General features: G+C 46.4%; 1 protein-coding gene across 1 annotated transcript in view; it reads right to left on the bottom strand.

Moving 5' to 3' along the window:
• SPATA13 (spermatogenesis associated 13) overlaps positions 1–14,587 on the bottom strand; it is a 47,807-nt gene extending 33,220 nt beyond the window's left edge. Inside the window, exons 1-2 of the mRNA XM_075490888.1 lie at positions 14,535–14,587; positions 10,825–12,621 (exon numbers count right to left, since the gene is read on the bottom strand). Of these exons, the coding sequence (XP_075347003.1) occupies positions 10,825–12,462 (1,638 nt within the window). The 5' untranslated portion in view covers positions 12,463–12,621; positions 14,535–14,587. The remainder of the gene's footprint in view (positions 1–10,824; positions 12,622–14,534) is intronic.
• Between the last annotated feature and the right edge of the window lie 2,509 nt (positions 14,588–17,096).

Raw genomic sequence — 17,096 nt, 5'->3', positions numbered from 1 at the left:
AAGCTACAAAAGTGAGCACACTCTCTGCATAACCAGTCAGGTGAAGTTCATTCCATGATCCTGTACTTTTAGACTGAGGGAAGTACACGTCACATGTCATCTCCTAATCTGCTTTTTACACCCTTATCTTGAGCAATAACATTTGCAAAGAGAGGACTGCTCTCCTTCTGCAGCACTCCACCTACAGTAGTGATCCAAATGACAGCAAGATTAATCTCTGCTGTGCAATAAACAATGCTGAAGGATGTGTATTTTTAGGCTTAGGTCTATAAACTGCATTGAAGAATACTAATAAAAGAGAAAATGTAATCCTCTCGTAGCAAAAATCAGAGGAAACCAGACTGATAACCTCACATTCCTCTAAGTGACTTACTCAAGCAGGACCTGATCAAGTGCCCACTTACTAGTAGGAATAAAATATCCAGCACACAACTCATAGGCTCCAGTATTGCAGTCACTTAAGCATAAGTGTGATTCTTGACATCAATGAAAAAATTCTGAGGAAACAATTTTGTTCCATTTGTCATTGGCTTTATGCTGGTGCAGCACCACTGACTTCAAAAGACCTTCTCTTGATTAATCCCTTATAAGTGAAATCATGTTTATGTTCTACAATTACTATCAGTAACATATATAGACATGAGCAGAGATATACACGGCACTTCATATAGGGTGAAAATCAAAATGTCATGCACTGACTCGCACATTATAAGTGTTGGTCAAAAATTTCAAGGAATTTCAAGATTTCTGAGAAGTAAAGGTCTAAGCTGAATCCACCCTGGATTTTCTGAAATTCACACCTGCTAGTCTAGCAACAGCACAGGATCGCCAATGCTAGCAATCAAGATTATTCATCTTGTCTTCTTGGCTGCATCCTAGGTTAGGTTTCTTCTGAGACTGCAAACACAAACAGCACTACTTATTTATACTGATGCAAATGAATTAATTTTATCTGGACAGCTAAATTTCTACAACAGCATTATATTTCAATCATTTCCTTTTTCCTGACAGCAGTATATCTACGAATACAACCATTTAAAATAAACATTTACTTCGATCCAGCCTACACTTTTATTTGCTATTGTTCCCATGTAATATGTCACTCTCAGGGTGGGATTCAGCTCCAGATCCCCACATCTAAATTTTGACGTGTGCAATGGAGGTGTCTGTATGTTAGCCAGATGTTAAAGCTGTCATCGTAGCCTGTAGAAATCTGGGGTAAGATTTTGTTTCCTGAACATAGGCACCCAGGGCCATTTCAAATGTCCTAAGGGATCTAAAATATCACCATGTACCATGCATCATGCAAATATGACACAGGACCTACGGGAAGCGTGGGCCATCCAGAAGCAGCCCCTGGAAACGAGGGGGAACCAGCCAGAGCACCTCCAGCAGCGCTGGGTGCTTATGTTCAGGCAATCGAGTTGAGCCTCCAAACAAGAGTGTCAGACAAGCCTACAGAGCACTTCGGGCAGGAATCAGGTGCCAAATCTGATTGCAGGTGGATGTAGATGGCACTACAACCATGTTCCCCAATGCTGTGGAGAACCCTGCTTGGTCCCCATCTCCCACTCCAGCAAGACGCAGCTTCCCCGCAAGGTGCTTGCCAGCTGTGCACAGCTGTCTTGGATACCTGCCCCTCATTGCACTTGACAGCTATTTTTAGGTTACTTGGCTCAGCTCTAGGTGCCACTTTCAGGTGTGCTGTTTAGGGCATGCTCCCCAGGGCCCCCTGACTGCCCCGACCAGGCTACGGCGGGAGCTTCCCCAGGCTGCTCCCAGGTAGACAACTACCCCGCGGAGTCTGAGCCCAGCCAGACCAAATCTGTCCTTTGCCTGGGCCCAGACTGATTTCCCAATCCAGGCACAGCAACTTCAAGGACTTGATCATGATCTCACTTACCTCGACCTGGCACTGATACAACCCTGTTGCATTTAATGGCACATAACTGCTGTTGGCATTCCCTGTTACTCATTAATACGAATGTAAGCACCATCAGCATCAGGTGTTTAACCACTGAAATCTTAGCTTAGCCTTAAGAGCCAGGTTCTGCAACTCTTACTCAGACTACAGTGTATATTTGATAAATTCAGCACCCAAAATTGTCTTCAGAGGGAGCACTGCCCAAGCAGCATGAGATCCGATCTGTACAGTACTGATAAAGCATTGCTTATATGGATACAACTTTTACCAGAAGTTGGCAAAAAATGTCAGTACCTGAAATTGCATGGCAGGACTTTTGCTGGCACAGTTACACCAACCACGAATAACCCTTCATTCTATACCTGACCACACTCTCCACTGCAGAAAAAGCCCAAACTATAAGTCTGACCCAACGCAGCCCGCTGCTGGTCAGCTTCCTGCTGTCGGTACGCTTGTGAGGGCTGACATGCAGCTGCCATCATGATGGCAAAGGAAAAACAAGCCCTGGGTGATTTTTTGTTAATGTGTTTATGCCAATAAACTCCTTAATGAAAATAAAGTCACCGCTCTATCAACTTGTTGATGCCTGTGTACATTGCTGAGGCTCCCTGCCCACTCATCAGCATTTCTACCCCTACCATTACCTATTTGGATTTTTTAAATTTTATTTTTATGTTCTAAATGTACTGATACAATTAACGCTTCATAATGTATACATATAGACAAGCATGGCAGTAAAAGGGGACACTTAAATCTCCCGAAAGTTTTTTTCTCTACCTGACGATCTGCTGGGAAGTCACCTCCTGGACAAGGACCTCCAGCCTCGCTGGGCTCCAGGGGAAAGAGCCTCCTCCTCCCTTCCCTCTGCCAAAGCAGCAGCTGTGCCACAGGGCCACACAGACAGGCTGCTGCTGCCGCCCATGAACCCCCACGGGAGCCGATGCCCAAGGGTATTTCATAGCTGTTTTTCACTAAAGCAACTGCCCCCCTTCTGCCTTTTTTTTAAATTTAGCTCCACAATAAGTTGCATTGCTTCTTGGTTTGGTGCCTCTATTTTTGAGCTGCCTGGCTGAAATGCAGCCTTGCTAACTACAGCTGCCTTTTTCTAGTCCAGAGAAAGGAGGTAATCAAAAGCTAATCATGTCTTTGCAAGAAATGCATATTCATTCCCAAATGCAATTTATAAAAAGGTGTGCTACATGAAACAGATAATAATTCTGGCTGAGAATAAATTACAAAGAAAACCCGAGTAGGCTGAGCAAGTATCAGAACACAATTGCTACACATTTTCAGTGAAAACTTGTGATGGATAATCAGTCATGTTCTTTGTAAATGACAAGGCTTAAAAGCAGAAACTGGAGTATTTATTGGGAAAAATTACAGCATTTGTGCTATTTCATGTAGATATCTCTGTGCTTTGATCGCATGAGTACAAATTTCTGTGTGCGTTTAGGAGTCTATATAAAAATGTACAAACTTCTTATGCTAGCAATGACAGCTATATGCCAGTATTGTAATTGGTTACTATTAATTAGCTGATATTTCTGTGTAACACATTAACAGCCAAATGCTAGGAATTCAGTAGTAATATTATAATTCATTTGATATAAGCTAGCAAAACTATAAAGGACCAAGTGATCGTGATCTAGTGGTCATAAATTATTTTATCACCTTCACTTAACAGAGTAAAAGTCCAGACAACGTGTCTCCACCCAGGTACATGATAAAAGGCAACCTTTGCACTTTTTCTTGTTGCTAAATAGCAGTGGGGGAGCATTAGGTGAAGTTCATTTATCATCACCACTAACTGAGGTCAAAAGCTTGTTTCATGTTTCATGGACTTGATCAATATTTTTATTTGCAAAACTGTTGTGACAGACACAGAGATTATGAGACTCCAGATACAATACAGCCTCCCAGAGAAAATATATTTATTGCTTTCTTTCCAGATTTTATAAAAAGATCCTGAAGTGTTATGAGAGCCCAGTGATTCCCTGTTGATCCAACAGGCTGACAATTTCCAACAGTGATACCATCACAGCAATAGTTACCATGGAAATGATTGCTTTTACTGTAGAAGAAAGCACCCATTCAGTCCATGTTTGCATCTTCTATCACAAACTAACTAGAATTATTAAACCAGTCCAATTCACTTACAGGAAGAAAATTTTCATCTATTCCTTTCTAATTAAACGCAAATTGCGCTATATCCTTTTTCTTTACATTCCTGTGCCATAGGAAAAACTATGCATTATCATAAAGTAAAATAACATTACTGTGCCTTGTAATATGGTAACACTGATCCCTATTAGCAACACAAACTACTGTGGTAAAACACTCATTTTGGAAGTTTTAAAAAACAGAAAAAAATTATGTAATTCTACTCTCGGGATTTGTTGACGCCAAAGCAATTGTGGTGTTTTAACTAAGAAATACACCTATAAAACCGCATTAAAAGATCAGGCTAGATAGATAGAACCACAAACAAAATTTGAACATGTATTTCTAAGGCATTTTTAATGCAGGTTTGCTTCATTTAACCTGATCCTTGAAAGCCTGCTCATTGTAATCAACAAGCATAATGCCTTCTCTCTCAGCAACATGCTTTACCAAGATTAGCAAGTTCACCTTCGTAATATCCACATTTCACAGATAAGGAGCAGACAAAAAGCAGTTAAGTCATGTAAGTCATTAAGTAAGGAAGCATAGGGCTGAACTGGAAATGACAAGCAGATCTCATGACTCTCAAATCTGTTGTTCAGCCTCAAGGATTTCCTTCATCCTCTCCTCTAACTCATTTCCAAAACCAAATCATCTAACATTTCCGACTGGCATAGGGGAGTTTGCAGGGAAATGTATTTGCTTTGCAGAAATAATCTCATCAGTCATACAAAAATGCAAGCGTGCTAAAACCAGAAAACAGTTTCTGCTAGTTTTCCGGTGACTGATACTTGGGGATGGCTGGGTGATGCTCTAATGCTGTCCCTTCTTTACTTCAGTACCTGAACAGGAACAGCAAGCATGTAGTGTATAGTAAAGGAGTATTCATATCCTCCGCCTCTTTTTAGAAGATGTATAGGCATTAATAATTCCTAAATAAATCTCTAAGTAATTTCTAAATTGACTCAGAACACCCCAGATCAAGTAACAGGACTAAAAAAATCCATTTTCCTTTTATTTGGCAAAACAAGCAACTTTTTCCAGGCTGTCTTTGTAACATCCACCGGCAAACCTCAAAAGCAAGATGGTAACTATAGGTTGAAAGCAGAACTTTATGCTAACAAAGCAAAACATAAAAAGCCATAGGCCTTCGCGTCTCTTCAGCGTCTCTCCAGGCAGAGGTCCTCTGGTTCCCCCACCACCTCCACCCTTCCAGAGCAAAGCCTCATCATCCCTGCCCAAGCCCGAGCCCAACCACCAGCAGGTCCCAGCAGCGCTCACAAACAGTCCAGCTTGCGTGGGGTGGAGCTGCCTTGGATAACTCTACGTCTGCAAAGTATTACTTCCGAGAGCCTGGAGTAAGGGCGAGGCTGCTGTGGTTGAGCTCGGAGCTTGAAGAGTCGAGGCTGCTGTGCTTGGTCTCCTCAGCGCTTGGCCGGTCTCCCACCCTGCCACAGCATCCCGCTCAGCATCCCGGTACCACCAGCAGCACAGCAGCCTCCGGATGCCAGAAAGGGGAAACGCAGGTGGCTCAGAGGAAACTCTGCAGCTGCCTGTGCTCAATTTGGCCATCGCAACCTCCTAGCATCAAGACGGATTTTCAACGCTGACAAGTCAACACCATGCTCGATGTAAAAACCAAATTACATGGCCAGAAGTGCCGTTCCACTCTCTGGGGTACAATTACTCCTGATCCCAGGGTGAGCAGTACCTGGGTATTACTGAGGTATCAGAGGAGAGCTACAGCAGACTCAAATATCAGACAAATATCTGGAAAGGCAGAGGAGCACGTGTGCAATATGGAAAGGGAGCAGCTTGCCCGAGCCTAACTGCAGTGGAGTCCATTTCAGCTCCCCCTTTCAGCATCCACAGACCCTTTCGCAGGGATGACAATAACCGCTGGATTACTCTACCAGTTTTCAGGAATGGCCAATTTTATTCAGCACTGCAGTTACTCGGGCTAAAACCTGATCCAGAATTCAGATTACTGTCACCACTGCCTTGTTTTTCTTCTTGTAGAGGATACAGCAACAAATGATTACAGGCTGTACTGCATGGCAGACAGCTCTGCTGCAGTGAGTTGGAAGAGTTTTTGCTGCGACGGGAGGATACACGTGTCCTTTGAGGGCTCCCTTCTGCATCATTTCAATGATCGGTTCTGCAGTTTGGGTTTGTAGCAATGCACAGTGGTTTCTGGTTTAGCTCTGGGCAAGCGCTCTTGGAAGTCGCTTTTTGAGCAACTGTGAAGGGTGGAGACATTGTGTGAACCTATCCTGACTCGTGCAGAGAGTTTAGTGTAAATCCAGTGCCACTCGGTCTAATTGAAACCTCAGTTTGCCATCAGAGATGCTGTTGAGAGCCTGTTACAGTGCTCTGCTGCTCTGTCCCCAGGCCCTGTGGCCAGCAAGACCAGAGTGGCACTGGAGTCTGGGTCCTCACTCCAAATTACACGCCCCATAGGAGTAAACCTAGTTTAAAAAGTTCCCACCTTTATTTACTCTATCTAAGCATCCTTCACAGTTTAGCACATTTTCAGTTATACAGATTAAGCTGATTAAGCCACACTCTAAATGGCATGTGGATGAACCGGAGGTGAATAAATCCAAAAAGAGGAGTTCAGAGAGCTGAAACCAGCCAACTCCCAGCAGGTGTGCTCATGCCCAGCCCCACAGCACTCAGGAGCTTGCGGTAGGTACCAAGGATGCTCATCTTCAGCTCCTGGCTGCTGCATGCTCCTTGTGGGTATTGAATGTGACCACATCCAGCCACCGCCCTTTGGTCCTTCACTGTGAGGACACATTTTGAAGCAAGAAATCAGGAGGATGAACAGTGAGGACAGAGCTGAATCCTCTCGTATTCCCACCCATACAGCTCTTCTTCCTCTTCTCCTCCATAAACTGTCCCCCAAGCTAAGCCATCTGTGCTCGATATTCAGAGCCCAGAGACCTGTACGGGAAAGACCAGCCCACCTCTGCCCACAGCTGAGCGCTGGGGGACTGCACGATGTGGATTAGCTGGGACCACTGACTTTTGCATGGCACGAGTCAACAGACAGGTTGAGTCAACAGATGGTCTTAGAGTCCATCTCTAAATGAGTCAACAGACAGGTCTTAGAGCACTTAAAACACAGTCTGCAAACAAAATGTGACTCAACCCTAATTACAGCAGTTACCTCTTCACTATAATTTATCATTCACTTATAGCCACGCAGATAAGGTATTTAAGTAATAAAAAGTTTGGTGTGCTGTGAAGCCAGATGCCAGCAAGGCAACTTAAATAGCAGGTGCTCTAAGACCTTATAAAAGACTAGGTGAAACATCAAATAACTTGATTTGCCTTTTTTGTAACAAATTCAGAACAGTGTTTTGTTAGGCAGCCTTAGTGGCTGACACATGCCAGTCCAAAGCAAAGGGTTAAAGTTTTTGTTATTTACAGTCACATGGGGCTCTTCTTCAGGAAAGTAAAGGCTATGCGAAACAGTCCAAATACAAACTTGTACTTAATCATCTCCTGATGCTATTTAAAAGCAACATATTGAATATAAGTGACAGTGGCATAAAGCAGAGACTGGGAAAGCATGGGCTGTCACAGACGAGCTCTGGTGACTCACGCCTCTGTAGCTTAAGAAGTGCTGAGGCGTGGATCCAGGCTGCACTTAATTAGCTCTTCCCTGGGAAGCAGCAACCTCTCACAGGACCAACAACCAAGAAGGCCAAACACCTCCCCTGCTCCAGTCCAAATCTTGCATTTTGGTGAAACCAACAAAGTGACAGAAGTGACATTATCTCAGGACTGACTCACATAGGAAAAAAGTCCCCAAAACATCGATTCAGGTAAATGGATAGATGCCCTTGTGTGAATACTGCAAAATCAGCTTTACAGCGTCAGGGAAATGCAAGGTAGAAACGTTTAGTTTCCACATTTGGGAAAATACAGAGATGGACCAAGTTCCACAGACTTCATTTGCCAACTAATCTACCAGATGAGTGGGTAAGGGAATAAACTAGGTTTGCTTCCAGCTATGGCAGCCCATCCTGAAAGGAGAACACGTTTCAGCCTGACCGCTTAGCACCTTGTAAGCTTTGTACTGAAGTATGTCTCCAAGCCACAGAGATTTTAGTGGCTGTACTGGAATACATACTGGCTTTTACATGAAATCCATACAGAAAAGAAGACGCACAAAATGTGGAAACAGTGCAGATTTGTCCATCAACACAGTGTATTTAAGGTTCAAAGTCTTAAAAATTTGGGATTTGCATGTCTCAGCTTTACATCTCAAATGATTGTTGAGAATGAACCAAGCACTTGACTGTCACCGGAACAACTTGCTGGGTGGGTACAGTTCTGTAACATGGAGGTGTAAGGTAGAGTTAAAAATGAATTGTAGTCAAAAGTTCAAACCCCAATGACCTCATTGTGTGAGTATGCAGCATTCATAAAAGTGCCTGCAGGCTGAATAAACTCCAATTAAAAAATAACCTGGCATAAGTATCGTTGGTACCAAGCTACCTCCACGCTGAGAGAAGCATGCTGTAAGGGAGGAGGAAATGAGCAATGAAACCCTCCAAAGAAATGGCAGGGAGAAACCATACCACTCTCCCTGTTTTGTAGCCACTCTGAGTGCCACAGCTTTAGGGTTGTGCATGGGATGAGGAGTAGACGTGGAAAACAGAGAGGACAGCGTTTACACCCCTTACATAGCAAGACAGAAGTCAACCCTGTCCTGCATAGCTCCTGCTTCCAATCCACAGCTACCACCTCCAAAAACTTTGGGTTTTTGGATCAGAAGAGGGGTCTGGATGGAGCTGCACCACTTGGGTGGCTGCACGTGTTGTGCCATACACAGAGGGCTGCAGGCAGTGCTCACAGCAGAGGGAGGGGGCTACAGTCCCTCACTGCTGCCCTAGCAGCCAAGGGGTCCATCCCTGGCCACCATGTCCTTCATCTCCTGCAGGGCTCCGTGCCACACCGGCCGCCTGCCCACTACACAAACCCAGAGCTGCCACCAGTGCACACTCCACATTTTAGACAACTGAAGTGAGCACTAAAAGGCACTCACAATTAACCTAAAATATGTTATAATATAAAGAGAAAGTTTAAATTGCATGCTAGATAATAACAGAATGTGGTGTTAAAACTAAAACTGCAGTAACTTTTATCCACCCAATGTACACATTCATTTAAAACCTGTACTGGTTTGTCAGGAGCCAAGGGGAGGGACAAGCTGAATTTCTCTTGGGTCGTGATCACAGATCGCCACTAGATGGTAGATGAGTAGCATTAATTCTACTTCCATTTTATTCCCGAGAAATACAACTGACGTACGTCCACACTAGGGCTCTCGCCTCTTCTGGCAGTGTGAAAGCATCTCCTTGCATACGCTCTTAAGTGAGAGTTTTGGAAAAGACGGATGGCTGTGGCAACTCTGGGACTCCAGACGAGGAATAACCTCAGAGCCCCAACATTTATACACATTGGGTTTATTTTTCCAACCCTACCATAGCTGCAAGCGCTACAGTAAACAAACTTGCTTTTCTCCAGCAGAAGTACAATATTGACGAGCTCTGTAACCATTTACAGTTAGTTTGCAAAAACCATGCCAGGCTTTTAAAAGGTTTCACAGACATTATAAGACTTTACAGCATGAAAGGCTAAAGTTTGTGCAGCTGCAAGAATTGCCTTTGTCTATCTCATACTTAAGGTATAAGATACTTTTAGTCAAACTGAGGTGGCTTAAAAGATACGTCAGCTTTATTTTGTAAATGGTTTCCATATTCATAGATCCAGAGGGATTTTTGCCCCCGTGTATTTTTCCCAATGAGTAGCAAACATTTCTCTGCTGCCTCACCCTGAGTAGCTCAAAGCCACGTTACTGTACATTGCCAGGGCTGAGGTGAGCCACACCATCTCAAACGGGTGCAGGATACGCATGACAGCTATTCACCAACACTGCCAAATCACTGCAACTGCTCCAGTGCCAACTCACACAGTGCTTTAAGTAAGGGCACAGGGTTATTACGTGAACTTACCTCGGAGGTGCCGCAGCACATCTACCCATCTACCGGCAGTATGAAATTATGCATTAGGTGCAGTGAAATGCTGGTGTCTTCACCAAAACATTAGTATCAACAGACTCAGCCCAGCATGTAAAGTACTGCTGTTTGAAATTTGCAGGCAAATAAATACCCAAATAGTGTACCCTCAGAATTGCCACTGTTGCACAGTGAAAACGTTGGATACAACTGAATGCTTAAACCTGTATACTGTATCTTTCACGCCACACTGCTCTGCAGATACTACCATGTCCTGCAAGGCTTCCACAGGCAAAGTGTTTTACACTGAATCAACACTACTTTAAAATATACAGACTCTTTAGAGACCTTTCAGCTTGGAAGGAAACACAGCCAAACCCTGCTTAGGCTGGTAAAATCTGACAAGACCACATGACAAGGCGGTATATCTGCAGGGTGCAATAAGCTGCCCTTGAAAATGTACATGAATAGCTTTGCTGCCAAAACTTTCTTTGATATTAATGCACAAAGAAAAAAATAATTTGATGTTAGCATCCAAAGAGAATATATTAAAGGATATAATTGCTGTCAGCATATTTTAGCAATAACAAGCTGCAATAGCCATTGGTATTCAGGTTATTTTGCATTGTTTGCATTGTTTTGCATTAATAAAGACAAAACCTGATAGATATATATACAGCTTCTAAAGGATTTTGCTTTCTTTCTTACCTCTTCCTTTTTCTCTTCAGCAGTGGGGGCTAAATTTAGGCTCAGCTGAGAGTGGCTGCTTATGCCACTGTCTTCATTTCCATCATCATAGTACACAGTTTGCACCGAGTCCTGGAAGCAAACCGGATTCCTGCCCAGCTTCAGCCCTGGTACCTCGACCCTCTCCTCGCTCTCCGATGAGCTCAGTGACAACGTGCTGTGATGGTTTGGGCACTGGAAATTCATATTGCACTTGACCTTCTCTGCAGTGGGACTCTGAGGCTTTGGAGTAGTCGGCCTGACCGGAACGTGAGGGTTTTCAGCTTCATATGTAAACTGCTGGGTAGCTTTTGGTTCATCCGAGTCCGAATAAAACACTTCATTGGGAAATGGACTGATGTCATTCAGCGTGGCTGATAAGCTATCAGAGTCTGGGATACCTGATGATGTCCTGAGGCTTTTGTCTTCAGCAACAGCTACGTTCATTTCAGCCTCTTTATCCTGAGCAACTGTGGGGCTTTGCAGACAAGGTGTTCCTGGCAAGGAAGCGTCTGGACTAGATACCGGGGAGGTGCATCTCTTTCTGTCATGATCCGTGCTGCTGGAAACCCTGCGGGAGTAGTCATCATGCAGTCTGCTGTTCGACCTTGTTCTCTGGGACTGCTCGCTGGGAGAAGGAGCGGCCTTCTTAGGGCCATCCTTCTTCCATGCAACATCTGTAACGTTACTGACAAGTTTCAAAACTCGATCAAAATCCTTTGCCCTGATCGGGCTCTTCCATCGCTTGGATCTCCTCTCGGGGTTCCCACCAGTTTTGTCCAAGTCAGCAGAAGTAACACTCACAGTCCTTGTTGGCATCTGTTTGTCATTTACAACCTTGAGGTCGGTGAGGTTTGAGGTGGACTTCCGTTTGAATGAGCTTTTTTTCAGAAAGTTCAAATTATCTGAACTTTTGCTTCTCCGATAAATGATCCTGTTGTTTTCAGAGTCTTTCACCAAAATTTCACAGATCTTTGGCTCTGCGATGACAGGTGATGTTGGCCTAGTACAGTTGTGATGACTCTGAACTTTATCCGTGTCTAGCAAGTTTATGCGGCCAGCACCATAAGCCCGCCTGATGCTGCGTGAGCGATGAGTATTCCTCAGGAAAGATTCGTCGCTCTCCTCCGCATCAGAGCAGTCAGAAGCTAAACCATCCACTGCGTTCTGGAAATCATGTAGAGGCCCCGAATAGGAATACCTGTTAGTCTGAACTCTCACCACTGCCCCGTTTGACCCGTGTTTGCCTATGCCGTTCTCATTTAAGATGTCTGAGCATTCCCTTGTTTGAATTCCTTGGAGAACTGAAGATTTCAACTTCTTGAAAGATCCCATTTTTCTGATGGAAGACAAAGCATTCCATGTGGACGAGTTGCCCATCAAAACCAGAGAACGAGGCCTGTCAGAGCTGGAATTAGCCCGTTTCCGAGGGGTGGTGAAAAAGCGCATGATTTTGGAAGGGCTGAGCTTATCCTCTTGACTTTCCTCCTCATGACTGTTGCTGGTGCTGTATCCCCCGTTATGACTGACACAGGTTGTCTGGTTTTGGGGCTCTTTATTATCCATAACTATACAAGTAACGGTGGTGCCATTTCCACAGCCATTCGGAAACGTTGTCATGCTCTCGATGCCGTACGCATGGAGATGGAGGCTGGGGTAGCTCAAAGCGACACTGCTGTCTCCACCAGCTGACCTCGCTGCCTCTCCTTCATCTGCTACACCTTGGTTTGTCTTGCTCTCGCATCGACTGGGTGAGCTTAGCTCCTCAGGCTGCACTGCCTGCATCAGGAAAACAAAAGCAACCGTTAGACAAATTTCCTTACAAAGTCCCCAACTAAAAGAAGTTTGAGCCCCAGTGTAGAAAATAAAGGCATGCACGAAATGAAGGAGTACGTTTTTGCTGAACAAAGGTGTGTTGCAGCGGTGGTGGTAAGACATACATAACTCCCTCAAAGTATAATTGCATTCATTAGCAATTTAAAAGACCAGAATAATTTCAATATGTACTTGTTTCTCTAATGCTTAATAAGCTAATAAATTCAGTATGACTACTACACCTACCTTACAACACTAAATATAATCCACATACACGCTTAGAGAGAGGAATCCCCAACAACAGCACCAGTCTGGCTCCTCACAGCGCTCAGCACTGAGCCCCAAGACACAGGAGAAGTTTCATCCAAAAAACCGAGCACGTCCATCAAGTGCCACCTAATCCCCAAACAGCAGGCAAAGAAGAGGAAAACATACACATTTTTTCCTACACTTGCTGCTCTTGGAATGCTGCATGACACTCGACTGTCTTGTCTGTCCCCTAGCAGGTAAACCTCAGACTTAACATCAAGTGCACAGCGAAGTATTTTTCCCTAGCCAAAGAAAACAAGATTCAGAAGTACATAAAGCCAGAAGCTGGCCTATGTTGTCATGACAGCGCGATGAAAACTTGAATTTGGAAGTGACTGGAGTCTCTGTGACTGGGTTGTGCTGTATAAGGGATCTCCCTCTTAGCTGAGTGTGGGAGATCCAGCAGCCCAAACCACACTTCGGTGCTTGGGAAAGCTGTGTGGGGACCGCCAGCCACGCGTCCCCTGCCCCGGCCGGGGGTCTTTGCCGGGCAGGCAGGTGCTTGCACCACCATGCTACACAGTGCCCAGAAACCACTGGGATGCCCAGTCCAAAGCTGGCACCAACTTAAAAATGAAGCTCATGGCACGGTTCTCTCTGCAAGGGCCAGTGGGATCTTCACAAACCTGCCACTGCCGGGGGGGCTGGGGAGGGGAGTCCTCCCCTACGCCCCCGAAACGAGGAGAGAAAACGTACAGCTGTGCTTGAGGGAGAGAGGTAGCCCCGGCCCCTTCTTTGTCTCCTTGCCACTCAAGTGGCCACGGGGGCTCCGAGGGCCAGCGGGGATGGGGGGTGGCCCTGGCAAGCGGAGGGGCCGGCGAGGCGGGGGGCCGGCGGCAGAGCCCCGCAGCCTGCAGGGGATGCAAAACCCCGGCGGGGCTCTTCATCGCAGTAAGGGTGCAGCGAGCGGGCCCGGGGAGCAGCAGCGGATCCCGCACAGGCAAACCCCAACCACCTCGCCAAGCGCGGGAGTTTGGTGCTCGTCTCCACTGGTTTGAAGGCTGCTCCGTCCTGAGTGCACGTCAGAAGGAGTTTTGCCAGCCTCTGTCCCTCCGGGGATGAAAGGATTTTCTTGTGTTTCAGCGAGACGCCTGAAATCTCCCTCGCCGCTGTTTTTAATCCCCCTCATTCACAGGGTCGCGGCGGGAGCCTGCCGGGCTGCAAGGCAGGGCAGAGCCGAGCCGAGCCGAGCCGAGCCGAGCCGAGCCGAGCCGAGCCGAGCCGAGCCTGCCGCCGCGGCACCCAGGGCCGGACAAAAGCCCGCCGAGCACCGAAACCTCGGCCTGCCCTTCTACTCTTGTACCGCTCGCAAATTTCCACGCGGAAAAAAAACCCATATAAGAACAATGAGAACAAGACGCTGCTTTCGGCAGGGAAGTTCCCAGAGAAAGCGGCTTTGGGAGAAACTGCACCTGAGCAGGCAGAAAGGGAGCGGGAGAGAGGCAGGAGAACAAATACAACGAAATGAAATGAAATGAAAAAGATCCGCTCGCAGCGCGGAGTCTACAACAACTTCCCGCGATGCTGCCGCCGCTGCCGGGAGGCGACTCGCGGAGCAGCGCCCTTACCTGGGGGGAGCCGGGGGACCGCGACCGCGACCGGGACCGGGACCGGGACCGGGACCGGGACCCCGCCGCCGCCGCCGCCGCCGCCCGTCCCCGCCGCCGCCCGCTCCCGCATCGCTATGGCAGCGGCGGCCGCAGCGGGGCGGAGGGAGGGGCGGGCGGGCGAGGAGCGCCGCGCTCAGGGGCAGCGCCGGCCGGGGGCGGTGGCCCGGCGGGGCGGGGCGGGGCGGGGCGGGGCTGCCCGGGAACCCCCGGCCCCGCCGGCCGCCCCGCGCCGAGGCTGCCGGCGGCCCTCGGCCTCGGTCCTACCCCCGCGAAGGGTCTGCTCCGCTCCGGCCGCCCCGACGTGACTCCCGCCGGGTCTCCAGCGCTGCCGCTTGCTGGAGGGAGCCTCCCTTCCCTTTGCCCGCTGCGGCGGCGATGCCCCGGTAGAAAGCACCCGGCCACACAAGGATGGCCGTGTTTAGTACCTCCGGCGTGCCACGCGTGCTTCCCAGCCTCGCTGCTCACTTCGCCTTTCTAGGGGCGTGTGCTCTGCTCACACTTGTTTTTTGTCACGGGCACAGGCCTTGCGCGGGCTCTGCCGTGTAGCACGGCCTCCTGGCCAACACACGCACCAGTTCTCACCCTTCTCAAACACGGGTTTATTTTCCCAGCTGTAATCTGCAGGTTAAATAGCCCACCTCCTTACACGATATAAATGATCCTCCTAGTAAGACCCAAGTAATTGAAAAAAGCCTCAGATCATCTGTCACTTTTTCACCCCAGCAAAGTATATTTAGTAGCTAGTTGTATATTTTATAACTAAACAATCCGCAACATAGAAATACATTTCATTTCATATTTAAATTGGACTGGGGCCCCATTGCGTTTGTGGTGCCAAACACAAATTTCTTACTGGAGAACAAATCAGCATATTTTCCTAAGCGTGGTTTGCTTTATTAAGCTTAAAGACATAAATGCTAGAAAAGAAGTTCTTGCCATCAGCAAGCTCCTTCAGATACTCACGCTTGGCTCCCAGGCTGTCTTTCAGTCCCAAATCTGGACAAGTTTTTGGTTTGTCACTGTTACTCAGAGTTAACAGCAGGAACAGCATTTTATGCACAATCTGAACAGTGTTCATAGACCACAAGGAGAATTTTGTGAGACGATGTCCTACAGGTCCATGTCATGACTCCTGACAAAGACCCATAACAACTGGTAGTCCTTGTGCAAATAGTTTATTGTCTAAAAATATTTCTACACTTGGACTGGAGCTGTAGACATAACTAAAACTGTTGTAATGTACCTCAGGTAAGACACAAAATGAAAATGGGACAACACAGAGTGCACGGCAGAACGGACACCTTAAAGAAGTAACGAAGGCCATCAGCCCCACTGCCTCTCCTCTGAGACTGGTGTGACTGTACACGCTGTAATTACTTCTCTGGAGAGCAGTGTAGACATACTCTCAAAGGCAAGGTGTAGTTAAGGGATGAGGCAAACAAATGGGCTTAAGGGATGTAGGTCAAATGAGGTAGCAAATAACTCTGGGAGGGACCACGGGATTCTCCGACAGTCAGCAGCAGCAGGCACAGCCTGCCACCAGCCCAAGTCTTGCTGGCCTCAGCTTTATGGTATGCCCTATGGAAGGAGTTAGTTTTGGTATGCCCCATGGAAGAATGACTCAAATGAGAGGGTAAAGTGGTTGCTTTACAGTCTTCGGCATGGGAAGCAAAGGGGAAACAGAGATTAGGACTGGAAACACTGACACAGTATGGAGAGGGTCCATATGGACCATCGCTGGTGGTCTGTGTGAGCTTGGGACTACCTGGGGGAAGTTCTCAAGTCAGTGCAGATAAGAATTATTTGCTTCAGACCATGGGAAAAGGAAGTTGCTGAAGAGGGACTCAGTGAAGGCACTGAAATGGCCAAGAGAATGACTATAGCAGCACCATTAAGGGAAATACTATCTATCTCATTTATATGAGACAAGGAGTGTATCAGAAGTTAACTTTAAAAACACTTTCAACAGGTCTTGTAAACTTGTATCGCAGCCTCCCTGGGTATCTCTAGGGGTCTGTGCTGGTCGCTTAAAAACTTCTAACAGCACTATTCAAACCTGCATTTCAATGGATTTATGTTCCTATGTTCCTGCACGTTCCTTTCCATTAATATCCCAGCTATATCAATCACATTAATTTTTAATATCATTTTTAATCCACAAGCCCCCTCAGGGAAGGGAACCCCCAGTTCCTCCTGTGTCCTCTATCTACCACCTGGACAAAAAGACAAAGCAGAAGAAATTATTGAGCTGAACTGAGCCACTAATTTGGGTCTCTGCTTTATCCAGCCAACAGTGTTTCTGAAACTTAAGAAATTCTGATAAGTTTGAGATCTAAACCCTTCTTTTAAATATATTTGAAGCTCATCAGAAGGTTAAAAATTACATGAGAAGGTACTGACAGACTAACGACATGCTCGCAAGAACTTAATTTTCTTAGAAAGCCACGCTAAAAAGCTCACTTTGGATAATTAGGTAAGAATATCATTGTGTGTCATAATTCCTAAATGTCATTACATTTA

This window comes from Mycteria americana, chromosome 1 (genome assembly GCF_035582795.1).
Source record: "Mycteria americana isolate JAX WOST 10 ecotype Jacksonville Zoo and Gardens chromosome 1, USCA_MyAme_1.0, whole genome shotgun sequence".
NCBI classification, from domain to species: Eukaryota; Metazoa; Chordata; class Aves; order Ciconiiformes; family Ciconiidae; genus Mycteria; species Mycteria americana.
The sequence above is the reverse complement of the archived record's forward strand: the minus strand, read 5'-3'. Positions and strand labels throughout refer to the sequence as shown.